General features: G+C 34.2%; 1 protein-coding gene across 2 annotated transcripts in view; it reads left to right on the top strand.

Annotated features, from left to right (window-relative positions):
• The window catches only part of Rock1 (Rho associated coiled-coil containing protein kinase 1), a 123,027-nt gene that overhangs the window by 33,067 nt on the left and 62,167 nt on the right, over window positions 1-27,793 (top strand). For both annotated transcript variants that reach the window (XM_050148825.1, XM_050148824.1), the window contains exons 2-10: window positions 956-1,037; window positions 7,245-7,345; window positions 7,846-7,983; window positions 11,383-11,558; window positions 12,425-12,509; window positions 13,622-13,766; window positions 14,240-14,378; window positions 16,684-16,775; window positions 23,589-23,748. In XM_050148825.1, coding sequence (XP_050004782.1) covers window positions 956-1,037; window positions 7,245-7,345; window positions 7,846-7,983; window positions 11,383-11,558; window positions 12,425-12,509; window positions 13,622-13,766; window positions 14,240-14,378; window positions 16,684-16,775; window positions 23,589-23,748 — 1,118 coding nt within the window. The remainder of the gene's footprint in view (window positions 1-955; window positions 1,038-7,244; window positions 7,346-7,845; window positions 7,984-11,382; window positions 11,559-12,424; window positions 12,510-13,621; window positions 13,767-14,239; window positions 14,379-16,683; window positions 16,776-23,588; window positions 23,749-27,793) is intronic.

Here is a 27,793-nt window from a genome sequence, read left to right as displayed (position 1 = left end):
AAAAAAAAAAAAAAAAAAAAAAAAAAAAAAAAAAAAATTATGTGATTTGTATTTTCAGTAGCATGTAAATACAAGTATGTTTTCCTTTGGATTGTAATTATTTGATTTTTTCTTCTTTTTTTAAAGCTAGAAAATACTGAGGCCTTTCTGGAGTTCATTACTTTATTGGGATGATCCAAAAATCATTATTCTCTATTACTAATAAGTACATAAACCACATCGACAGAAGAGCAACTCTTTGTAATGAAGACATTTTAGGATTACTTGAATGTGCCTTCTCTATATCATAAAGCAATATATAGACTCAGTACAAATTTTCCTTTGCTTATATGGATTGCTACACCTTCACATTGCCCAGCACTTGCTTATATATTTAATAAGTATCTAATTTTAAAAAGGAAAAGGCTCCTATTTCTCATTTCCTATTTGTTGTCCTAGAAGGTGCTTTAAGAGAGAAAGTAAGCCCTGTGAACACTTGTTATGCTTTTATAACTAAATATGTCTTGCATATGTGATTATGTATCATTTGGTTTAAATTTTATGCTTCATTCAATATTATTTGGTTTTCATTAAATTTATGCTCCATTAAATATTATTTAGTTTATTATTATTACTCTGTAAAAATTTATAATTACAAATGTAAGTTTGCTGAACACTTGTGAAATGAAGATAAATTTAGTAGTAAAGATAAGTAGAATGTAAAATCTTGTAAAGAGAGTATATGAATCATAATCATATGCAATCAATGTGGTGATTTTCCTCTTCCACTGACTGAAAGAATTAGAAAGTAAAAAAGGAAAATATTTATATGAAATACAAAAAAGAACTTGTATTAATTTTGTAACCTTGTAAAGGATGTTAAAAGAACACAAGGTATACTGAAGAGAGGATATGAAATATTAAAATTAGAAAACATTCTGATTTGCTAACACTACCTGTTTGTTTGTTCCTTTAGGATGGATTGGATGCTCTGGTTTATGATTTGGACTTTCCTGCCTTAAGAAAAAACAAAAATATCGACAACTTTCTAAGCAGATGTAAGTACTTGCTGTAGAATTTTATGTTATTGTGCGTGTAACTCTGTATCCGATTGTTCACCTCCCCTTCCCCTTTTGTTGAATTCTTTCTGTTTTATCAGTGAATTCTATGTAATATTAGTACAAAGATTGACACTACCTGTTGTACTAAAGCAAGGCCCCACCTTGTGAGTGAGATTTTAGAAGCTAATTTAGGTGCCTATCATACATACTGATAAGTAAAAGTCACAAATGGGGTGTCTAACGGTAGTACAAAGAAAAACAGTGTACTTTAACATATTAACACATTAATCAAGGAAATGTATATCTTAGTAGATACTGAAAAATTCATATTCACAAATATCTGGTGAAAGAAACTTGTTTATCTCAATAAAGGAAACCTGTAATTCAGGTTTTATTCTTCTGCATGTGTGTATCCAGTTTTCCTAGTTTCACATGTTGAACGGCAATTTCTTTTCTAGTGTCTGTTTTTGGCATGTATCAAATACTAAGTCACTGTGTCTGTGTGAATTTATTTCTGGGTTTGACAGTCTTATGCATTTAGTCACATGAGTTAGGAGTCACAGTCCTGGTTGTTTATTTGAGAAGGAGTAAAGACATGGGGAGTCGAGTGAAGTAGTAATTGTGAATATGTATTAGGAATATCATAAATGCTTTGAGTACCACATTTATAATTATTTACAGATTGAAAAGCTTTCTTATGGCCAGATGTGGAGGCCCATGCCTGTAATCTTGCAGTTGGGAACCCTGGATTTGGAGAGGCAAAAAGCTTAAGAGAAAGAGGGGACATCTACTGGACATTGACTTTGAGGGATTTAGTTAAGATAGGAGTATTGTGTCGTTAAGTTTGTCTGCTCATGCTAGAAAGTAAATATATAATTCAACATACGCACATATGTATTGTAACCTGGAAGCTGTCTGTGTGCTTCATTTGTTTCAGCTTAGTAATCACTAAGAATATTCAGTTTGAGTGAAAATCAGTGAGAGGTTGGTGGATGATGTAAGGAAAAACCCACAAAACTGAAATATGTCTTAGGATTTCTTTTGTTGTATTAAGATCAAGACATCAAAAACAACATGGAAGGAAAGGGTTTGTTTCAGCTTACAGCTCCACATCACAATCTTGTCATTGAAGGGACTCAGGGCAGGAACTGTTGCTCAGGAGGTAGAGAAGTACTGCTTACTGGATTGCACAGCCTGGTTTTTCATATCACCTAGGACATCAAGCCTAGGGGGTGACAATGCACACAGTGAACTGCACCCCCTCACATATCAATCAAGAAAATGCCCTGGGGCTGGAGAGATGGCTTAGCAATTAAGAACATTGACTGTACTGTGTTCAATTCCCAGCACCCACTTGGTGGTTCATGGCTGTCTATGACTCTAGTTCCAGGGGATCCGATACCCTCATACATACATGCGTGCAAGCAAAAACATCAATGCACATAAAATAAGAATATATCATTTAAAAAAAGAAAAGAAAATGACCTGCAAGCTTGCTTGCTCAGAGGCTAGTTTGGTGGAGACATGTTGCAAGGGGCTGCTCATGGACCTCCCACACCAGAGACATTCTCACTTGAAGTTCCCACTTTCAAATGTCAAGCTTACATGAAACTAGCCAGCCCAAATACTGTGGGGGAATATTAGATACTAGAGTATATATTGAAAGTACATTAGGAAAATGCATAATTGATAAATAGAATTAAAGCTAACTTGATATGTATGATTATGGTTTAAATAAGAAACATGGCCTTATGTTTATCTAGATATTAGATATGTTAAGCTGCATAAGTGCAAACAGGGTAACTGGTGAATTGGATTTAAATAGGATTGTTGTTTTGCCAAACTAAGTGTAACAGAAGAAGGCAAAATACATGTAAGAGAGTGATCATCTAAGCCTTTAAAGAGTTAAACCAGGAGAATATTGGAGAAATCAGTAAACTAAAAAATTGTCCAAGTAACCTAAGAGTCAGTAGATTTACAACCATCTCATTTACAGTGAGATTTTGTGTATGGAGATGGCATCTGACTTCACCTGTTTTGCTTCTGGGACCAGTAGTCTTAAGTAGGATGGGAGAGTAGGGGTTATCACTTGAGAACTGCAGAAGTGATGTCCTCAGATAAGAACTTGGTTTCCTTAAAGCCCAAGCTAAGGGTAATATTTACATCTTCAATAATTAGAAAAATTAGAGGAATAATATATCATGATGTGAAATGATATGAAATCCAGATTTCAGTGTCTGTAAGTAACAGTTTTATTGGGACATTGTCATGCTCAGCTTTTTGTTTATTTTGTTTTGTTTTTTTGAGACAAAGTTTCTCTGTTTAGACCAAGCTGGCTGTGAACTCAGAAATTCACCTTCCTCTGCCTCCTGAGTGCTGAGATTAAAGGCGTGCACCACTGCACCCAGCACCATGCTCAGTTTTTAATGCCTCATTTATAGCGGCTTTGTGCTATAGTGGTTCAGTTGGGTAGTTGTAACAGAGGCCATACGTGACCAATTAGTGTAGTGTAAATCATACTGATATAATCATAAGTTGTATTTTGAGTGCCACGTGTATCGTGTCTTACCTTTTATTTTAGTACATACCTGTTGTGTTAAAACAAGAATAAAAAAATGTACTTTAAATGTCCTTTTGAGGCATGTTGGAATATGGGTTGTTTTATCAAGTTAGATGGTAAAACATTTTTGTTGTATAGTTGACAGAATAGCCATGCTGAAGAATATAGTATCCAGTGATATTATCAGACTAAATATTCCCAGCTCAGAGGACAGCAATAATTATAGAGAACCAGAGCACTTAAAGTGGAATAGTCTCATCACAGTAAAATTTCTTCACAAAAATGGAAAGAAACAAGGCTGCAATCTTTAATAAGTTTGCTACTGGCTTATTTTATAGCGAAACAGAATGTGATTGACGGCAACCAAACATATAATGAACAGAGAAACATGTTCTTAACACTGTTGGCTTTGGGGTAGAGTGCTTTCCTAGTATGTACAAGGACCTGGGTTCAGTCCCTGTCTGCCACAAAAAAGACCATTAGAATTTTGACAAGAGCAATTGCTCAAAAACAAGGAAAAACAAACAGCTGCTACTTTTTAAAAAGACAGTTTTTGTGAGGGCTTTGCTCTCTCTGCCCCCTTTTGGTTATCTGAGTCCCTTATGTAAAAAATAGCCCAAGCTGGCCTGAAATGCGATCTTTTTGCCCCATCCGTTCAAGAAATGGGATTGTAAGCATGCAATACCATGTTCAGTTTTGGCTTCAGTTTATTTGAGGTACCAATGCACCTTAGAAATTATTCTGTAGATATCTTTTGACTTGTAGACTATAGAAAGTTTGGCCTTATTTCCTTTATAAATATAGATTATAAAATGAAATGAACATAATTGTTTACTTATTCTCTTCTCTCTAGAACAGTGGGAATTGAACCACAGGGGTCTCCCTCCTCTGAGGCCATGAAAAAACATAGATACTTACATTATGGTTCATAACAGTATCAAAATTACAGTTATAAAGTAGCAACAAAATAATTTTATGGTTGGGGTCTTACAACATGAAGAACTGTATTAAAGGGTTGCTAAGTTGAGAACCACTGCTATAAAAATGGCCTGCCTATACCAGGTATCCTATTTCTTCTCATCTTTAAGTATAATATCTGCTACTTAGTGACTGTGAGTGAATACTTGTCTTAAATATGTTATTCTTAATTCTTATTCTTAGATCTGGTTCCTTTATAAGTTTGTCTACATTATATTTGTACCCTAAAGTTGGTGTTTAGATATTAATTGTGATTTTTATAAATCTTATCATATGCTAGTAGTGAGAAGTAATAGTCATGTTTTAGGATGTTCTGTTAGCATAATGTAACTATAGAGCCCCCGAAGATTATTTATATGTAAAGGGGAGGATAAATGACTAATAGTATAAGAGGGAATTATTTATCTTGGATTGTTACTACATAGTTATGTTAGAAAACATAGAATTAAAGTTAGGATGGGCCAAGTGTAGTGGTGCACATACAACCAGGGTTGCATAGTGAGATCCTGTCTTAACCTTCAACTGCCTCCAAAAAATAATAAAAATAGAAAGGTGTTGTGCATGTAATGCAAATTATCATACCTATCATATTATCATATCTACCGTACTGTTGTTTTCTTGACTGTTAGGGAAATTTCAGTGAAGATCAAGCCTAAGTTTCCTGTTGATGGAGTTTACAGATCCAGTAAAATCCAGTCATCTAAGATAGGCTTGGAAATTTTTTTCTATTGTTTGTACTGTTGTCCACTAAAAAAGAATCATAAATAGTATCCCTCCACCAAGGAGTGCTTTGTTGAGTTTTTAAATCCTGAGGTAAGGTGGGTAAGTAGTTGCAACTAAAGTGTGCAGGTTGGACTTTACTCTTTCAGTCTGTGCTTAGTTCTAGATTGTACCCTTGGTGAAGTCATCTAAGGTAGCAAGGGCCACAGAAAACTGAGTTTGACTCAAAACTTGCCCAGCAGACCTTTATACTTGGTAGTATGCAAGCTTATGCTATGACAAGCTAACTAGTCAAGGAACTAGGAGGACCTATTGATTATTATTGTTTCATCTGCCAGCCATCTCAATACTTTGCAATTTTTTATGGTTCTAAACCTTTTATAACTAGACTCTGTTACACTTTTTCAAGTGTGACTGGCCATTCTACCCAGCTTAGGATTTTCTTATTTCTCTTGTGGAAAGTAAAAATGCTTTTAAAATTCTCCCCATCCAGTCTTATCCTTACTGAATTTATCTTTAACATTCTTCAGAGTAGTTTAACTAAAGTGTAGGTTTGATTACACTTACTTGCCTGAGTTTCTTTTTACAGCTTCCAACCCATGCTAGTTGTTTTTAAATTGTGCCTTGATTTTTATATTTTGAGCTACCTAAACCTGTAATCTGGGTGGGGGTGGGGGGATAACAGTTTCCTATCATTAAGTGATAGCTTTCTTTTCTTTGGAATTTTCTTTATTTGTTGCTTCCTTGCTTGTTTTCCTTTTTCCCTTTTCTTGTTTTGACTGGCCTAGAGTTCACTGTGTAGACCAGGTGGCCTTGTATCTCTATATAGTACCATCTTGAAGTACCTAGCAAGTTGATGAATTTATCCTTGTGTAGAAATTTATTAACATTGCATGTGTCTGTTGGCCATAACTTACACCAGTATTTAAGTTTGAACATATATTTTAACAGAAAGGCAAGAATATTATAGCTACTTTTATTAGAAACTAGACTTTAATCATTTTTTACGTGCATGAACAACATGAAATGTGGAACTTTTCCATGCAATCTCATACCAGTGTTGACCCATATGGATTAAAATAGCATTATTTTAATCCATGACCAAATTAGGAGCTAAACTATCTTCCCAGTGGGAATTTGTAAATTACCATCATCTCTAGCATGACAGGTTTATATAAATAATTTCAGTGATTCCCACTGCATGTCTTAAAGTCTAGCTTCAAATTAATGCTATAATTACAAAGATTGCCAGCTAGAAATTTAATTTTAATTCTTTAGTACATATGGCTTTGATGTTTTGAATTTGTATCTTTTTAAAAGGATTGCCTAAATGAATTGATAAAGTTTTATTTCGTTGATGTAAAGCACCTATCTGTATTTTCTAAATCAAATCTGTTATTTACCTAACATCCCAAGACTAAGTTAAAATTAACTAATTATATTATTTTTAGTGCTGCATTTATATTCAGCTTAGGAGTGTAGCTCAGTTGGTAAAATAAACTTGCCTAGCATAAACGGAGCCCTAAGTTGACTCCTGAAACCACATACACTTTGGATATATGAGATATTGTCTTTAAAAAAAAGCACAGCAGTTTTTGTGTTTAAAATAACATTAGATTTTTATAAAAAACTTTTGATGTGATAGTTAAATTATCAAAAACTGTATTTGAATCAATTCGTAGTATATTAAATATTTCTCTATTTTATAACTTCAGATTTCACACATATCAATTATTTTGAGAGATAAGAGTGCTGAGGCGCTAAGCCCAGAGCCTCATGAGCCGTCACCACTAATCCAGAGCCCAGAGCCTTCACCACTGATTCATCACATTCCTAGTTTGTCATATGTTGTTGGTGTCTTTTCATTGTGTTCTTCAGTAATTTGATTGTAAAGTAAATGGCATTCCTTATAATGCTTTAGTGACTTACTTATATTTTTCATACAGATAAAGACACAATAAATAAAATTAGAGACTTACGGATGAAAGCTGAAGATTATGAAGTAGTGAAGGTCATCGGCAGAGGTGCATTTGGAGAAGTTCAATTGGTAGGTTACTCAGAATTTCAAAAACAAATTTTTAAAAGTGAAAAACAAAACACCTACTTGCCTGCTTAATATATATTTGGAAAAATAATTGTCTTTATAGAATCTTTTCTTTAAATGACTGTGGCATTTTTGCTTAAGGCATGAAAACCTTTGGTCAGATTGGGAAGCGGTTGGGAAGCATTTTGATAAACATCTCATTTCTCACAGGAAACTCTTATATACAATTCTGTGGAATAAAGTTTTATGAACAGGGCAATATACATGATGAGACAGACTATGGGGAATATAGGGAGTAAAAGGTTGTTTTTTTTTGTTTGTTTGTTTTAATAGCATTCCTTCTGGCAATTAAAGTCTTGACACTAGTTAGTTGGGATAAGTAAGCAGAAGCAAAGAAACAAAAATAGCCACATTATTTAGTAAGTATTAAAGTCATGTTGTAAATTTTTCAATGAAACATTGAGCTTTAAATGTTAACTAATGGTTTGTTTTCAATTTTAAAGGTAAGACATAAATCCACCAGGAAGGTATATGCTATGAAGCTTCTCAGCAAATTTGAAATGATTAAGAGATCTGATTCTGCTTTTTTCTGGGAAGAAAGGGACATTATGGCTTTTGCCAATAGTCCTTGGGTTGTTCAGGTATGGTTTTGACCCTCTTTTCTTAATGCAGTACTGGTTTGTAAATAACATATATGAGAAATATATTTTTAGAACAGTAATAATTTTTATTATAAAATTATAAAGTTATAAAATTGTCTAATATATTACTATTTTTGAAGTTATAAAGTTTAATTTAGTTATCTTTAGAAAGGTCAGAACAAAATAATTTTTTGGTAGAATTTAAGGAAAGTTTTTATACTTTAACGTTAGTAATGATTTTGTGTGTGTGTGTGTGAACATGAGGCCCTGTTTTTTAATCACCTAGTCATGTAAATGTCTCTTGTGTTGAATGAAAGAACGGGGAAATTAGGTGACTCAGCACACACATGTACACAAAATAGACAACATTTTGCAAATCTTTTTATTCTAGTTATTTGAGTGCTTATTTAGTCTTTAATATATATTGTAGTAACAAAATGTATGTTTGGAATCTGGACATGATCTTGCTTAGTTGAAAAAGATTTCAGAATTAAAGACAAAAAGTCATAGAGGTGACTTAGTTGAAACATAGGCAGAAAACTCAGAATAATTTAGTGGGGTTTGAGTCCATGCGTGACTTTACTTCACAATTAAAATAACCAGTTAGGCAGGTGTGGCATGTACCTACATTCTTAACACTCAAGAAGTAGAGGCAGAAGCCTCACAGTTCAAAGCTGTCCTCAGGTACATAGGAAGTATGAGACATAGCATAAGATCCTGTCTGGATAAAAAAAAAAAAAAAGAATACACACACACTAAAGAGAGCTTCATATTTATAAGCAAGGAAATTATGGTCCATGAATTTTACATAATTTGGTCATTGGCAGTCACCGCTACTAGAATTTATGTATTTCTTTTGTAGATTGGGTTTTGCCTGGCACTTCAGGGCTTCGTACCTTTGCCTCCAGTACTGTGGCTGTGCTGTACCATTTTGGTATATGTTCCCTGGCACTAAAAATTTAAGGCCAAATGGTTATCAACTGAGGACTGTTAAGAATACATGAGCTCTGGGGGAGGGGCATTCTTGTTCAAACCACTGCAGTTATCCACTTACTAGTGTGTTTATGATGTTTGACAACATCCCTGTCCTTTATCCAGAATATACTAGTGACAGTTCTTCCACATTCCACATACCAGTTACGACAACTGAAAATGCATTTAGACATTGTTGATATCCCTTGATAGTGGGGAGCAAGAGATTGGGGAGACAGTATTCCCTTCTGTTGTTAACTCCTGAAAAATGGATGTTTAGTATTATTTCTATTAAAGATTAAAAATTTATATCATAATTGTTCAATTTGCAATTTAGACATCTTTGAATTTTATTTTATTACATTATATGTAAATAACCTGCCACCAGAATAACAATGCTTCTTTAATTATGGTGCTCAAGTTAGAAAGTATACATTTAGTCTGGGGTAGTGATGAAATACTTCATTTCTTATTCTTACTCCTAAATTTAGTTGCTTTTAATTTAGTGATAATGTGGGTATATATATATATATATATATATATATATATATATATATATAGTGTGTGTGTGTGTATGTATGTGTGTATGCAGGTGCATGGGCATTTGTTGAGGCAGGATGAGAACTAGCGCCATTCGCTACCTCCTTTGAGACAGGATCTTTCATTGGTGTAGAGTGCACCAATTAATCGATACTGGCTGTCCAGCAAATCCCAGCTATCCTGTCTCCGTCTCTCCAGCACTTAGATTACAAGTGAATGCCAGCATACCTCGAAGTTTTATATGGGTTCTAGGGATTGAACTCAGGTTCTTTTGTTTGTAAAGAGTACTTTAGCAACTGAACCCATCTGTCCCTGTTTAGTTTTTAAATTAATATAAGTGGGACTGGATAGACTGCTAAGTGGGCTAAAAACATTTATTCTTGAGAGCTTGAAGACCTAAGTTCAAATCTCTAGCACCCATGTCAACAGTTAAGATCTTTACCAGCTGATATAGAGGACCCGAGTTTAATTAATTCTAAGCACCCATATAGGTAGCTCACAACCATCTGTAAAGCTAGTTCTAAAGGATTTGATTACTTCTTTTGACCTCCATGGACACTAGGCATATACTTTGTGCACAGACATAATTGAAGGCAGAGTCCATACACATTAAAAAAAAATAAAACAAAACTTGGATGTAGCAGCATGTACCTGTAATCCATTACTTGGGGGTAGAAACAGACCGATCCTAAGAGCTTGTTGGCTGGCCAACCTGAATGAAGCAGTTTCCCAGTTCATTGAGAAACCCTATCTCAATGCTGTGAAGCAGAGTGGTAGAAGACACCCAGTGTCGTGCTCTGACCGCAGCATACATACTTAATGGGAATCTACCACACAGCACACGGTATATAAAGAAACATATAAAATAAATAAGTAAAATCAAAGCAAGCCTATAACTAAACACTATTGAGAAAATGAAATGTGAAGGCTTTAAGACATCTGTGTAAGTCTGGTGGTATTTTCCCTGGGATTGCTTTTAGTTTTGTTCTGAACTAGTGTTTACTTAAAAATTGCTTGATTTCTACTTCAGCTCTGAACACACAGCAGATTTATGCCTGATATTTTTTGACAGTTTCTTGCTAATGATTTGGTCTTCTAACAGTTCAGAAAGACAATTATTGTTGGGTGCACTTCAAGTTAGAGGTTATGATTATTTTGTTCAGTAAAAATTTGTTAAACTTATTTAGCCAGGCCGTGATGGTGCGCTCACTCCTTTAATCCCAGCACTTGGGAGGCAGAGGCAGGCGGATCTCTGTGAGTTCAAGGCCAGTCTGGTCTACAAGAGCTAGTTCCAGGACAGGCTCCAAAGCTACAGAGAAGCCCTGTCTTGAAAAACCAAATGAAAAAATAAATAAAACTTTAAAAAAAATCCTTAAACCTTTTCAGCTACCAGGCATTCAGATGCTGATTTCTGGTTTGCAAGTAAAAGCAATTTAGTTCCTTATGCCGTTGTAGGAGAGATGATGGTCGGTCAGAAACATGGAGAAATTAAGCAGATTTCCAGAACCAGACAGCTAGTGCATAGCAGTGAAGCCAACCCAGTTCATGAAACCTGGGAGTTCTAATGTTCATTTTAAAGTTAATATTAAAGTCCTCATCTGCATGTTAAAACGTAGAAGGTACAGTATTTCTTTGCTTAAGAAGTTTGTCCTTGCTGAAACTATTACATACCATTCAGTATAAAAAGTTAGATGTAATATAGAGAGCTGTGAAATGTGTGCATAGGATCTTTGTGGTGTTTATACTTGCCCTAAGTATTAGCCTGCACTTAAAGCTATCCTACATTTCAGTCATTTACTTACATATTACAGTAGTATTTTTGTTAGGTTTTATATGAAAACCAAGTGTTGCAAAAATCATTCTAATTATTTTTCTTTTAACTTGTAGCTTTTTTATGCATTCCAAGATGACCGTTATCTCTACATGGTGATGGAATACATGCCTGGCGGAGACCTTGTAAACTTGATGAGCAACTATGACGTGCCTGAAAAATGGGCACGATTCTATACTGCAGAAGTAGTTCTTGCATTGGATGCAATTCATTCCATGGGTTTTATTCATAGGTAAAGATAACAATGCTTTCAGTTTTTTATTTTTAGAAAGGAGTAGTGAAAGAGAACTTAAACATCACTTGATTAATAATTCCTACTCTCAGCCTACCTAGTTTCCTTCCCTATGACACAGGCGGCATGTTACAATTTTAGTGCAAGTTTAATCTTGTTGTAAATATATTCTTTAATAATGTTAATCTAATTTTATATCTTTTATATCATATATTAAAAAATAAAAATTGTAAAGTGGTTTTCAAAAGTTATGTGAACAATAATTTTTATTTCCATATTATACATAATAGATTTGTTACATTTTTATTCTGTATATAATATATTTTGATCATATTCATCACCCATTACCTTTTCATGTCCTACTCACACTGATCTTCCTGTAGCCCTTGTACTTAAATATCTTTTTACCTTCCTATGACTTTAATTTGGGTCGCTTACAGTAGTGTGGTTGAGCAGTTATTTTCAGGAACATAAGGACTTGCTAGTGGCAATGCCACTGAAGAAAATGTCTTTTATTCCCTAAGCAAACATTGTTTCATTTGACTTTTATGTCTAGATTACATGTATTTTTGTGTTTAGTCTCTGAAGCTACTGATTTTCTTATAAGAATCAAACTGAGCTACACAAAGACATCCTGTCTCCAAAAACCGAAAAAGGAAAAAAAAAGTCAAACTGTGCTTTTAAAAACAATGTATAAAGAAATATTTTGATGCGCTTGAGTCTCTAGTGCCGATAAGGAGTACATGCAGATTTAGGCTGTCACATGTGGGTTAAGGGTACTTGGTCTGGAGTAACTGCTTCATAGCTTTATCTGATAGTCTGATCGTTTCAGCAATACTCTGTTGTTTGTTTTTTCCCTCCCTCAGAGATGTAAAGCCTGATAATATGCTGCTGGATAAGTCTGGACATTTGAAGTTAGCAGATTTTGGTACTTGTATGAAGATGAATAAGGTTAATTTTTAAATTGTAATTTTGTTTAGCTGTTAAAAATTTACTAACCATATCTGGATTTGTCCAGAATTGACAGAACCATATTTGTTGATCTTGATACCATGGTTACAGTGTCATATTAGAAACTTGTCAGTGGTTTATTTTTTTTCCTCTATTTGGGGTAAATGTAGGTTGTCAGATTTACTAATCTTTTATAACACCTTTGCCATACACACTACTAGTAACTAGAAATGGAATTAATGTAAATGTCACTAAATGTTAAAATTAATACTTTCATAAAAATGGATTTTATAAAGCTGGATTTCAAATGTTTCAGAAATATTTTATGAATACTTTAGTTATGTTCTCTTAACATGTACAAGATTCTGTGGTTTATTTTAAAAGTGAGTTGTAGGAGAAACTTGTGTTCACTATTTATAATAATAATTTATACATATAGCAAAAGGAGGAAATATGCAATCTTTTTTGTTTGGTTGGAATGGTTTATATGTTTTTAATATAGCAGAATAGTTAGAAATGTACATTTATCATTTTGAAAGATATACTAATTAAAAAGAAAAACTAAATAAAAACTATTGTGTCAATAGTTTTATTTATTTCAGTTTTATTTCAATTAGTTTTTATTCAGTTGCATTAATCAAGTAGGTAAAAATAAGTAATGTTGGGGGAGGGTATTAAAATGTAGACCCAGTAGTTACTCTGTGTTAACACCATCAAATCCTTCACATGTTGCTCAATTTAATATCTATATAGTTAGCTTTTGTGTATTTTTAATCACAGTTCTAGTATAATTAAATCAGTCATATTTTAGGTAAGAAATAATGAAATCAGTATTTATATGCTGTAAAATGTTTTGTTATATAATCTGAGTCTGTTTGCCTTGAGTTGGTCTCAGCAGTGAATATGCAGTCATTATATTGGCAGTTAGAAGAATAAGAGATTGTGGCATCTAGTGAGTGCTACAAAACAAAGCAAAAACTTGAACTACTGTTTTATAGCTATTGAGAATAATGTGTTAAATTTTGGTATGATATTATATAACCCAGTTCTTCTTTAGGTTGTATTAAATTGAAAACAATTAAATCCTAATCCATGCTTGCTGTCTGTTTTAGGAAGGTATGGTACGATGTGATACAGCAGTTGGAACACCTGATTATATTTCACCTGAAGTATTAAAATCCCAAGGTGGTGATGGCTATTATGGACGAGAGTGTGACTGGTGGTCAGTTGGGGTATTTTTATATGAAATGCTTGTAGGTGAGTAAAGGAGGTGTGTGTGTTAGTTAAGATAATTTTATGTGTATGAGTAATTTATCTTCTTGTTTGTGTACCCTGTGCGTGCCTGATGTTTTCACAGTTCAGCAGAAGGTGGGTAATAGAGCCTCCTAGTTCCTATGTAAGAGCAACAAGTGTTCTTAACTGCTGAAGCATCTCTCCAACTTCTGTTTTGTTTTGTTTAAGCATCTTATGGTTTTCATCCTAAACTCACCACTTAGCTTCTCTCATAAAATATATTAAGCAGAATTAATTTGTATGAAATAAACATGTTTTGTCTGTTTTAAAAGCTATAAATAGCTAATTTTGTGATGTGTTAAATTTTCTATATTAAGTGTGTACTTTTGTTTAACAGATTTTGGGGGGGGCAGGTAAATAATTGATTCTTTTTTAAAAATATGTATTTTTGCAAAATTATTTCTTTGGTTTTCATTTTTCCTGTTAATTTTTTTTAGGTGATACACCTTTTTATGCAGATTCTTTGGTTGGGACTTACAGTAAAATTATGAACCATAAAAATTCACTTACTTTCCCTGATGATAATGACATATCAAAAGAAGCAAAAAATCTCATTTGTGCCTTTCTTACTGACAGGTAAATAATGCTGACACTGACTTTACTTTTGTTATTATTATTCTGTGTATGCTGGTGCCCCACTTAGAGGTTACCCCAGGCTTGCACAGCATGTGCTCTTTCCTGCTGAGCCATCTCATCAGCTCATGCACTTCTTTAAATTCTAAGGCATTCTCATCTTGCCTCTCAGTTTTTAAGGTTCATACTTAACCTCTTGAGTTTAAACTATTAGAATATAAAAGTTGATGTCTTGAAATTGATTTATGATAATAAGGCCTGATAAAAGTTTAGGGTAATCTGATAGCTTTTCTGGCCATCTTAGTACATATGAGCAATTGGCTGATAGCCAGATAACTTTTCTTTTGTTGTATTTTAACTTGATTATCAGACTCATAATTACTTAATCTTGGATTTCCTTTCCTTTCCTCTTTCCTCCCCTCCCCTCCCCGCCTCCCTTTCCCTCTTCCCCCTCTCCTTTCCCCTTTCCTTTTTTCCTCCTCACATAGACCTGAATGTCTTAGAACTCATACCCAGCTACATTTTTTTCTTGATACATTAAAACCTCTAAAATTTTCTGCATCTTTCATCACTGGTTTGCACTGGTGGAAAGTATATTTCTCTTCGCTACCTAAAAGTGATGACACACCTTCACTTTACGTCATTTTTGATTTGGTAATACAGTATTAAAATGAGTGCCTTTCTTACAGACAAAGCTATGGCTGTTGTTTTTCAGCTGCACGAGTGTTTATAAATAGTGTGTCTAGTCCTCCTTTCATTTCAGCATGCGGGAGGCAGGGGCAGGTGGATTTCTGTGAGTTTACAGGACACCCAAGGTTTTTTTTTTTTTACCCTGTCTTGAAAAAATAAAAAAAGCCCAAAACTAAAATAAATGTATTTGTTTTTAAAACAAAAATTGGAGCATTTCATATACTTTTTTAGTTTACTGTGATATTGGAAATTGAATCCAGGACTTAATATATGGGACAAGGAAAGTGGGCCTTTAGTTTAATGGAGTACTTGTGTAAGAACTTAGATTTAGTTCTTTTAAATGCTCAAAGCAGAATCAAATGACTTTTTAAGATTACACTTAATGTTGATTTATATTGCTAATTTAAGTATCAGCAGAAGCCTGCTACTTGTAAATACATTTCAATTTTATGTTTACTTTAATTAAAATTATCTTTAATATGTCCTTTAGAATTTGAAAAGCATGGTTCAGATTTTTACATCTTCATGTAAGCAACTGTCTTGTGTTTGGTGTTAGCCATGGAGAAATTAGCAAGATATATGGCATCTGCCTCAAGTAACCTTAGAGTTCTCTTGGGAGAAAATAGGCAAACATTATCCAGTGATTATTACAGTGAAGTCAGTACTGTGTACCAGAGAATCCGGCCTGAGAAAGACTCAGTGAAAACTACTAACAAGGTGTTAGCACATATCAAACAATGACTTTTGAAAAAATTGTTATTGATGGTATTCTAGCTGTGCTAGAGAACATGGGGCACCAAGCTCCTCTTTTTTCCTTGTATTGAAGGCCAGTTTTAGTTCATTATGCTCTCCAATAAGGGACTAGTGATGTTTGTGGGTTTTGTTTTTGTTCACTTTTAAGGTGTGAGTGATTGTTGTCCTGCAAACTGAACCCAAGGCATTGTATGGTTTAAGTGCTTTGCCATTAGACTACAGTCTCAGAATAGCCCCAGCTGGCCTTGAGCTTGTAATCCTCCTTCCTCTTCCTGTCCTGTCAGGATATTGTTAGATTCCCCATGCTCAGGTTTTAATTGATTAAAAATGTTGAATAATTTTAAAAAACAAAGTGGAAATTAAAATTTTAAATGTGTTTCTGGGATTTTTGGTAGAATTTAATATGAACTAAAGTTGTTTATAATTTTACCATAAATTTTTAAAAGTCATTGCATTTGACTTGTCATATAAATTTGTTCAACTCGGTTTTCATTAAAAATAGAAAATAGGAATGAGTCTGTGCTTTTATATATTTTTTCCTTTCAAAAAATTCTTTAATATCAATCTGCTTTTTATTTTCTGAAAATTTTGATGAATATAGATTTTGGTTTCTTCAAGACATAGTTTCTCTGTGTAGCTCTGGCTATCCTGGAACTCACTTTATAGAGGCAGGCCTCTAACTCAGATATGCCTGCCTTTGCTTCCCGGGTGCTGATATTAAAGGCATATGCCACCACACCCTGCCTGAGAATAGATTTTTATGGTGACAGATCTGTTCAGGTTTGGTGTTCTGTCACAAGGAAACCTCTACAGGTTATCATAAGATCTTAAATGATTAATTGCTTTTCTCTTCCCTTCTGTTTAGAGATGTGAGACTGGGCAGGAATGGTGTGGAGGAGATCAAACGTCATCTCTTCTTCAGAAATGACCAGTGGGCTTGGGAAACACTCCGAGACAGTAAGTTATTTTTCCCCTGGTCATTCAGGAGTGTTTGAAAGTAACTGTAGGAAGTTGAAAGTGTCTTGCTAAATATTTGTGTACAGTTGATGAAAATAAGTTCACAGTGCTGCTTAGAAATTGTCTAAACCCAGTTAAAAAGAATATTTGATAGTGCTGAGCACTGTGTGATGCCATTTCTCTCAAGTCCCTTGCACATACCATACAGGGGAATAGAGCTGATGTTTGAGCATTTTTGAGTTGATCTTCATTTAGGCTTAGTTATTTGTATATGGAAAAGAATCAGTAAGTAGGAGCAATTAGAATCAAAATGTTTTCTCTTGTGAAAAGACGTTTTTCTCTTATTTTTATTAAAACTTAAGCTATTAGAACCTATGTTACTGCTAAGTATGGGATATAATGTTTATGTGTACATTGGAACTTGTGGTATATTTTATTTCATTAGGGCTTTGCAGATTGCAGTTGTGAAATAAATACACAGAAGGCTAGAACTTAATTTTCAGTCATTGTAGAGCATTTTCTTAGTTTTTATTAAAGAAAGTTAAAATTATAAGGTGATCTGAAGAAAACTTCACATAAGACAGTTATATTAAAATTATACAATAGCACCAAAGATGTCCCAGATTTGGAAGAATGAGAATTTGTCTTTTTCCCTACAGAAGTTTCAGATTTTTTTTCCTTTTTATTTATCAGAAGGATAATGCTACTATATCATCAGCCATGAGCAGTAGTGGGAATGAGCTCTTGTGTAGAGTGTTAGGAACATTGAGACTGTGGGAGTCATGAGACAGCGAGTGGTAGTTCTTACTTGAAGGGGAAATTTTTAAATTAATTTTGAAGAAATGGGTGGTGTAGGTTTGCTAGTTTTAGTGGTCTATTTTAGTTATCAAAGATTACTAAACGAAACAGTTGCATTGCTTACAGCATAGCATGTATATGTCCTAAGCTATAAAATTACCCAAGAAGAAGAAGGGGATACAAATTACTCTAGAGATCGATAGATTGTACTATATCAAGAATTGTCAACTGTACTCATAGAGGCTTATAAGAGAAACTACAGCAGGAGTGTGACCTTGGGAGAACTCACTGACAGCCCTGCCTAGGAGAAAACTTGGTCTTACTGATAGATGTGCTGCCATTACTGTCCTTAGGCTGCAAGGTGGACTTGCTAGTCAGCAGTGAGCAGAAAACGAGGCAGATAGTTAAATTGAAAAGTTTTTCTTTTTTAATTCATGTATGCTTTTAGGAAAGTTTTAGAAGGTTAAAAAATTAAAAAAAATCTAAAAATAGGACACTGAAGAGAAGTATCTTTTTGAATTGTTTTTTAAATTATTTTTTAGAGTTAGAAAATACACAGATATAACTATAGAATAACCACATAATAAACCACTCTAAAAATAGAATGCCTGCATTTCGGGTTTTTCGCTTGAAAAGTTGCTTTTAAGTAGGAGAGAAATATTTGAACCCTATTTCAGGCAAAGCATTGTTTTATTCCAGGTATTGGAAGAACAACAGTGTCAAGCCAAGTTTCTTCTTGTGCAGCTCATAGTTGTGTGGGAATGGAGGTCCAAATCCATGTCACTTTATTAAAACCCTGCATGTCCTTAGTAAAACTGCCTTTAGTTATAAAGAAAGATGGGCTTATATTATAGCTTTAAATCTAAGGATTTAGCAGATTATTGCTATCTATTGTGATTTTATTAGTATTGGGTTTTTTTTAAATATATTTTAAAGAGCTGCATTGCTGTCTGTTTTTAAGAGGGTTTTGTTATTGCTGTTTTGTTTGGTGATACTGAGAAATCAAGCCCAGGATTTTGTGTTCCAGACAAGAACTGTACTACTGAACCACATGCCTATCCTTATGGTTCTGGGATAGTCTTAGTTAGATTCAGCATATTTAGGAACATTCTTATAATTTTTCTTAAACTTAATAGGTTCTGCTTTGTGATTATTAAAAAAAAAACCTAAAGCTGTAGAATTACTATCATTTCTTCCCTTTCCTTCTTCCTGTCCTTTTTCACAGACTACTCCTAAAACACCAAGAAATGCTTTATTCTTTTTTTTTTTTTTTTTTTTTTTTTTTTTTTNTTTTTTCTCGAGACAGGGTTTCTCTGTGGCTTTGGAGCCTGTTCTGGAACTAGCTCTGTAGACCAGGCTGGCCTAGAACTCCCAGAGATCCGCCTGCCTCTGCCTCCCGAGTGCTGAGATTAAAGGCGTGCGCCATCACTGCCCGGCAGAAATGCTTTATTCTGAAATGAACATACTGAACTAAGTTTTAAATAATTATATATAATGATTATAATTCCTTTAGACTTTTTAAAAAATTACTATTTTTTTCCTTTGGAAGGAATAAAGTGGTCATGATTTTTTATGTTTGCTTGCATGTATGTATGTGCAAGATGTGTGTGCCTGGTGAGTGCAGAGACAATAACAGGCTGTTGTATTCCTGGGACTGAAATTGTAGATAGTTGTGTACAGCCATATGGGTGCTGGGAACCAAATAGGCTCCCCAAGAACAGCCAGTGTGATTAATAGCTGAGCATCTCTCCAGTTCCAGTTATTTGTACTTCTAATATTTTTGGATTTCCATTATTCTGTGGTAAAAATATTTTTTTTTACAATTCATCTAGTTTTACTATGTAACGGTTTTATAAGTTCCCGTGACAGTTAGCCTTCTAGTTAACCTGTTTTTATTGGTTGTGTAGTACATACTTTCTCCAAGTCTTCTGAATCTATTCACCTTTTATTTAAAGCCATAAAATTACTTTTACATTTACTTGAGATAGAGTTGAAGAAGTGACAGGAGTGTGAGATTAAAATAGAAGACTAGGGCTGGAGAGATGGCTCAGAGATTAAGAGCTCTGGCTGCTCTTCCAGAGGTTCTGAGTTCAGCTACCAGCAGCCACATGGTAACTCACAACCATCTGTAAGAGATCTGATGCCCTCTTCTGACCTGCAGGCATACATACAGGCAAAACACAATATACACGAGGAAAAAAATCTTAAAAAATTAAAGATAGAAGGCTAAAGAAATTGAAAGACCCTCTTCCCCTGACAAATCTTATCACACTACAAGTCAATGGCAGTGCAGGTATTCAAATCTAAGTTTGTATGACTTCCTAGCCTTTGAGAATTGTAATATTGCGTAGCATTTAATGGTTCTTCTTCTATGTAATAATATTTATCAGAAATGTAAGGAGTCAAAATGTAGGCAGTTGAAATTTTTGCATGAAAGCACATACATGTTCTGATGTTTATTACATATGAATGACATATAATTACTAATGCTAAATTAACTTTAATGTCATTACCTGCAAAATGTTTCCGATTCATCATTTCTTTGGAAAGAAAATACTGCCATTCCTTAATTTACCTGTAGCTGGTGAGAAATATATAATGGACTATCAGTGGCAATCTGTCCTGCTTATGTCCTATCAATTTAGTGAAAAACAAACATAGACTTTTATCCTGAGTCTTACTGATTAAGACTAATACACTCAACTGTGTGGTGGTGGTGTGTGCCTTTAATCCCGGCACTTGGGAGGCAGAGACAGGCAGATCTCTTGTGAGTTTGTGACCAACCTGGTCTATAAAGCAAGCTCTAGGACAGCCTGGGCTACACAGAGAAACTCTGTCTCAAAAAACAACAACAACAAAGACTAACTAGGTTGCTCTCTGAGAATTTTGCATTCTCCTGATAAAGATTAATAATGTGGTCTTCATTAATAAGGAATTTAGGGCCTAACTTGCAAGTCATGACCTTTAAAACTTCAGACTTTTTTTAAAAAATAATTCATTTTTTAGATAATTTTTCTTTTGGAAGGAGTAAAGTGGTCATGACAAAACCCTCTACTTTTGTCATATTTAACTTGCAGTCACCAGCATTAAGTATTTTCACATTGCCATCCAACCACCATGTATCTCTAAAACTTTCATTATTTCAAATTAAAATAATCTTTGTTCATTAAATACTAATTTTCCTTTCTTTTTCCCAGTTGACCTCCAGTAAACACTGTGTAACTTTGAAGTAGATGCTTTCTGTGATAGGTTTATCTGACCTAGCAGACAGATCCCTCTCATCTCTGTGACAGGCTTGTCTGACCTAGCAGACAGATCCCTCTCATCTCTGTCAATGTTAGTCATAGTTTCCATTGTTAGTGTGTGTGCTACGTTTTGTTAAATCCATTTATCAATCATTAAACATTTAGGTTTCTCCACTTTGCAACTCTTGTGAGCTATTCTTCCACTAATGTTAATGCAGAAATGTATTTGTTATGTTACGTTGTACCTATTTTATACCATGTATAGTATAAATGGATGCTTGCAGAAATTTCCTGTCTTGAGTATCAATAAATTGGAATTTAAGAATCATTTGCATTCCTGTGTTTAGGTTTTTGAAGAGTCAGTCATTACCCACCCTGATGCTTTCTCATAGTAACTTTGGTTTGCAATTTCCTAATGACTACCCAGCACCTCAATAAATTACATATGGAGGCTTATTCTCTGAATGCCCAGCCTTAGCTTGACTTGTTTCTTGCCAGCATTTCCTAACTTAAATTTGCCCATTTGTCTTTAGTCTCGGGGCTTTTATCTTTCTCTATTCCTGTATACCTTTTCTTTCCTTTTTACTGTGTCTGGCTGTGTAGCGGTGTGACTGGGTGACTGGCCTGCTAGCTCCTGAAGTCTTCCTCTTTCCTCTCTCATTCTTAGATCTTTTGTCTTCCAGAATTCTCATATTTATCCTGCCTGCCAGCCCTGCCTATTTCTCTCTCCTGCCTCACTATTGGCCATTCATCTCTATTAGACCATCAGGTGTTTTAGACAGGCACAATAACACAGCTTCACAGAGCTAAACAAATTCAAGATAAACAAAAGTAACACACCTTAAAATAGTATTCCCCAAGAGCTGAGGTTTTAGAGCTCTCCCAGGATGTCTTCATATACATCTCAACAGAGAAACCTTGACACATGTAAGACCGTTCTGATGGACTAGTGAGATGGCAATAGCTAAAGGTGCTACCCAAGGATGATCCCTGAATTTATTCCAAGTCTTCCACTGACCTCCATAATATGCTGTACCATGGACTTGTATGCACACATAAGTATAATAAAATATTTTAAAACTTAAATAATACCTCATAAGAAAACCAAGTAAATTGATAGCAATAGAGAAAATACAACACACTGGTTGGCATCTTTAAACTATTCTTACTTGATAATTTTAAAGAGTTTTTTTGTTTTTGTTTGCTTCAGCAGTTGACTCAAGAAGTCTGTTTTGGGGGCCTGGGAACAGGGGCTATTGTCCTTAGCATTATAAGCTGTTTAGCAGTATATTCATGGACTCAGATGACAGTAACATTTCTCCTCTCCTATTCATGGTAACTGCAAGTATACACAAACATTGTCAAGTATTATTTCCCTGGACAAAAATTCAGATTGAAAGCTATTGTTTTAAGAAGTAAGTCTGCCAGATATGGTGATTCACAATCTTAATCCTGAGCACTCAGGAGGCAGAGACAGGCAGGTCTCAGTGAGTTGGAGGCCAGATAAGGCTACACAGTAAGACTCTATATCCAAAAAAAAGAGAGAGGGGGGAAAAGAAGAAAAGATTGGTTGGTTGATTGGTTGATTCTGCCAAGACCATAATTTAAGAGCCAGCAACCTTTTATTTACTCCTCATTTTATAAACCAGATAGTTGATGTTACTGGGACGATGCTTTATCTAGTTAGACAGTTCTTTTGATAATGAAAGTGAATGGTAGAAAGGCCCCTCTTTTCCTCTTTGTTGCTACTGTTGGCTAATGCTGCAACTTTATTGGGCTAGCTTGTTGCTTTGTTCTAAAATTAGCCAAATAGTTCTGTGTGGCTAAGATTGAACTTACCTGGACCCCAGTGATTCAAAATAAAAATAGCTCCTTTGTTATACATGTCCATGAAATGAGCTCAGTTGATTTTGCTCACGTTCAACTTCTCCTCTAAAGGAAAGGGTGGTAATTGTATCTAAGGTAGTGATCCAGTATTTTCTTGACTGTTCTGTCTTTTCACTAAAGACATTATACATAGTTTTTAGATATGCCCTCTATATCATAGTCAAGTTCCAGAAGACATTAGTAACATTAAGTTTATGTGGTATTTTCTCTTTATTATGAATATTTACAATTGTTACTAGGTTTTTATTAGAAGGAAGCCCTTTAATCACTCCCCATCAAATGATTCCCTTCCTCCTCCCGATTTCTAGGACAACTAAGAAACAGCTTTGCTTTCTGGCTTTCTGTATAGCAGATTAACAACTTAAAAAAAAACTATCTAGTACTTAAAATTAACCCCCTTTTTAAAAAAGTATACTTTGTTAAGCTATAGGTTCTGGAAATGAATGTATGCATTTCCAAATGTTTTTGAGTATTTTAAACTATGTTGGGTTCTGTAGCAAATCTTAATATTGCTTGTAGCATTCAACTTAATCTTGAAGCAAAAGTAAATGCAAGTATATAATTTTCATTTAATTTTGAATTCTAGTAAATCTTAGTATTATAAAATTTAATGCATTTTATATTAGGGTTCACAAGTTATTTAGTAGCAAGAAACCATCAGTATTTTGTATGGAATCCTGTTTGCTTGCTTTAGGTGAGGTCTGTTTTGGTGCCCAGCCTACCCTTGAAGCCCTGGGCTCTCACACTTCTGACCAGCCACTTGAGTAGCTGGGACTGTAGGTGTATGCTGTTGTTCTGGGCTGGTGTAGATCTTTGAGCCACTATATTTGTATACTAAGTTTGAAAAGGACAACTAACTACTTTACTTTCTTTCTGTTTTTAGCTGTAGCACCAGTTGTACCTGATTTAAGTAGTGACATTGATACTAGTAATTTTGATGACTTGGAAGAAGACAAAGGAGACGAAGAAACATTTCCTATTCCTAAAGCTTTTGTTGGCAATCAACTACCTTTTGTAGGATTTACATATTATAGCAATCGTAGGTAAGTATACCAAACAGTAATTTAGGGGTAATTTTATACTCACCATATTTTCTTAAAGATACCTAAATACCATTTTTAAGTAGAGTTGATGGCATATAAAGATATATCTTTTTATTACACCAATTTTTATTTCTAATATTTGGTATTTGTTTTTCCCCTGTCACATTCATGTATGTTCAAGAATATAGTTTTTTAGGAAAGTTTATGTTGAATTATTTAGCATATTTTAAAGTGAAAAAGAGCAAGTGAAATAATTCTTTTAGTACTGACAGTTCAGCCACTGTTTTTATTTAAAGAGTTATAGTTCAAAATTTTTGGAACAGCATGTTTACCTAGCATTTCGTCACCATACTAATGCTAGTGAAAGCACATAATTCTTAGTTCTTGAAAAATTGATTCCTCCAAAGGAAAAAAAAATTGAACATTTCCATGAATGATAACATACAATAGTACCTATAGTGTAATATTGGACAAATAATTAGCCTTTTATATTAAAACGGGGATAATGATAATGAGTTAGGCTTTTGCCTAACTCAGGGTTGTTTTAAGGGTATGTAGTAAAGCGCAACTGTACTTTGCATGTTCTAAGCACTCGGTGTTAGCTCTTTTTACCATCGACACTATCTACTATCAGTGTCTATCTTTACATGTACTTAAAGTATAACCTTAATCTTTGGCATTATTTCATTGGCCTTCATCCATCAACAGATAGATATATTTGATAATTTGGGATTTGTCACATGTATGGTCCATACTAAGGTACAGTATAAGATACAGTACATGTTCAGTGAGCAAATGTATGAGCTGTACAATATAAGTTAGTAATTTCTACTTAGTAGAAGCAAAGTACTAGACCAGTACGGTACAGCAAAGCTCATGACAGCACTTCTGGTTTGAGTCTGCACATCATTGTTGTTCCTTGTTCCAAACTTCTGTTCTCATCCATTTATTCTTCACAGTGTGGTGTTAAATATATGATTTACTTGGAATGATTATTAAATTTGAATTATTATAGCTAATTTTACTTTAAAGAGTCTTATCATTTTAGTCAAAAATTTTATAATGAAGGATTTGGGTCTACTGTAGATAGAAAACCAGAAGACAGTGTAGTCCTGTCTCCTAAACTCACTTCCCCAGGAATTTACTTAGACCTGCACTGGACACCTGTACAGCATCACTACCAGCATCACACCTGAGCTTTCTTCAGTAGAAAAGCCTACTAGTTTAATTCCTTCCTCCTGACATGTAATACTGTAGCTACTTTATGTTGACATACATACACAGGAGATCTTTTAGATAGGTTTTTGTAAAGTCTAATTTTATGTTACATTTCCTAGGCTTTTCTAAAACACTCAATATGTTATCCCCAGTATTTTTAGAGTCTGTGGAGAGTACAGCAATTCATTATACAAAGTTAATCTTTAGTTAAATAAACTTTATACTATGTTGTCATGCACTTCATTTTATTACATGGTTTTCCTTTATGTTCATACTTCATGTTCTAATATAATGTTTAAGTTTCTTACAAATACAATGTATTGTGTTCTTAAAGTACCATAGCCTTTCAGCACATGGGAGGCAGAGGCAGGCGGATCTCTGTGAGTTCAAGAACAGCCTGGTCTACAGAGTGATTTCCAAGATAGCCAGGGCTGTTACACAGAGAAACTGTGTCTCAAAAAATAAGCAAAACAACGATAAGATAGCCTTATTTTCTAATATAAGTATTCTTTTTAAGTTTTATATGTATGTATGTAGACCATGCATACAGAAATGTGGTGTTTTGTTCAAGTAAGTGCTTACAGCATGAAAAGCTGAAAATTAAGGTGCTTTTCATAAAGAGTCAGTAGTCGGGCATGGTGGTACACGTCTGTACTCTGGACACATGGACGGCTGAGACAAAAGTATCCAGGCTGGCCTGTGCCACATGCTGAGATTTTTTTAGCAAGACCCTGTCTAAAAAAATAAAAACAGTCAACAAAATATTCATTAACTTACTGTATTCTATAATGGTAAGTTTGAATATACTTGTATGAGATAGAAAATTTCTGAGATGTTCATCCTGAAATCCAAAAGCTATTCATTTCTAAAGTGTAATAAGATGTGATTATGAAAATAACCTCAAGTGTTTAGCTACATTCCTAATATGCTATTATAAAAGCTATTTAAATGTCCACATTTTATATAAAAGCAATAATATATATAATACAAAGAAACCTTGAAACAGAAAAGACAAAGGTAGAAGGATATGAATAGATGATGTCCTTGTATTCCCTTGCTGCATTCAGAGAACCTTTTATTACTAATTTTGTAGAATGCAAGTTATATAGCATATTAAATCTGCAAGATTCTAAGACAACATTCTGATCTGCCTAGTTCAGACTCCTTGGCAGATTTTGTCTTTATATTTACTTGACATAGCAGACTTGAAAGTGGATTTGTTGGGCATTTAATAATGAGTGGAATTAAGTTGTACCATATGTAGTTTTCATTTGCTCTGTGGAACCTTTCCAGTATCAACGTGCCTTATAGCCCTCATTATCTTCTTCTAGTTATTTAACAATGATTATCTAATTTTCCAAAGAAAACCAAGAAGTGACATGTTTTTTTGCTTTCAGAGTTTCATTATATGTGTTTAATAATACTTAAATTCTTAGTATATTAACAGCTAATTTAGCCAGGTGGTGGTGGTGCATGCCTTTAATCCTGGCAGAGCCAGACATATCTGTGAGTTTGAGGCCAGCTTGTTCCAGGACAGCCAGAGCTACACAGAGAAACCCTGACTTGAAAAACAAAACCCTAATTTACAGCTGTAAACTTTACCAGCTATTTGATATCTTTTTGATCGAGCCCCTCTTTTTAATCATGTTGTCAATGTGGTGGTTGTAATGGTAACATTCATAATGGTGGCTGCTGTGGGCTGGTGTAACCATCAGCAATGCCCTGCTTTTATATACCATTTTTATATACCACCATTATTAATTTAGATTTTCTACTGTATAGTCTATTTAGATAATGTTTGATAGTATTGTAAGACACCTTAATACTCCCTAATCACTTGTCTTTATGTATAATTCTAACTTTATATTGAATTTAAAAACCTTTATAAGGTTTTGAAAAAAAGAAAAGATATATCACTCAGATCTTTTCAATTACTTGGGCTAAACTTTTTTGAGGGGTCGGGGGAGTGTCCAGAAAGGTGATGTTATGTTTTACCAAAGGACACCTGATGCAGAGGAGTTAGCTGAGTACATGTCTATAGAAGTCAATAATTCTCCCCCGCCCCCCAGTTCTTAGATGAAAACAAAAAAATAAAACAAACTCTAAACACAGTTTGACTTCTAATGACAAAGGTGCCTGGAGCTAATTTAAGGATTTAAGGCTGTGCTTCGTCTTTTGCTATTCTCCCCCATTCCCTCCAATGTGGAATGGGATTCATCAGTATACTCTAAAACATTTAAGATGTTCAGTAAAGTGGAGTAAATAGTGAGAGTACTGGTAAGATGTTTTAGTAATTGTATCTGCACTGTGGAGCTTCCTGGCTTCATGCACTTTTATTTGTGCCATTTTAAATCTGAGCTATAGAAGTCAGTGAGAGAGCCTAAAGTGTGTTGCTATTATTTTAAGAACATCTAGAGTCCTCTTTCTCAAGATGTTGAGTAAATAATAAAAATAAATAAGTCAGTAAAAAATGCTTAAAAGTTCAAAGCTTCAAAGGAATTAAAAGCAAAAGTAAAACACATTGAGGTTGTGCTTTCTTTGAATTTCAGTGGCAGCTACTGGAATACTTTGTGTAATAAATACCATTTTGTTTCTTGATGTTGATGTATCTTTAATATGTTTTCATTTAAGTATGTTTAAAATTTGGCTCATTCTTATTTTCACTTTATCTTGTAAAGTATAAATATTGATTGTAGAGCAAATCAAATTGGTCTTAAAACCCCGAAAACAGATAATGGGGGTGAAAGCTGAGAGATCAGAGAAGTAGTGCAATTAGCCACTAGAGAGACCTTTTACCTCTACCAAATTTTCAGACTGAAGAGACGAT

This window comes from Alexandromys fortis, unplaced genomic scaffold (assembly GCF_014885135.2).
Source record: "Alexandromys fortis isolate MF-2015 unplaced genomic scaffold, M_Fortis_MF-2015_v1.1 scaffold_4, whole genome shotgun sequence".
Taxonomy (NCBI): Eukaryota; Metazoa; Chordata; class Mammalia; order Rodentia; family Cricetidae; genus Alexandromys; species Alexandromys fortis.
This window is presented reverse-complemented; position numbering and strand designations above follow the sequence as displayed.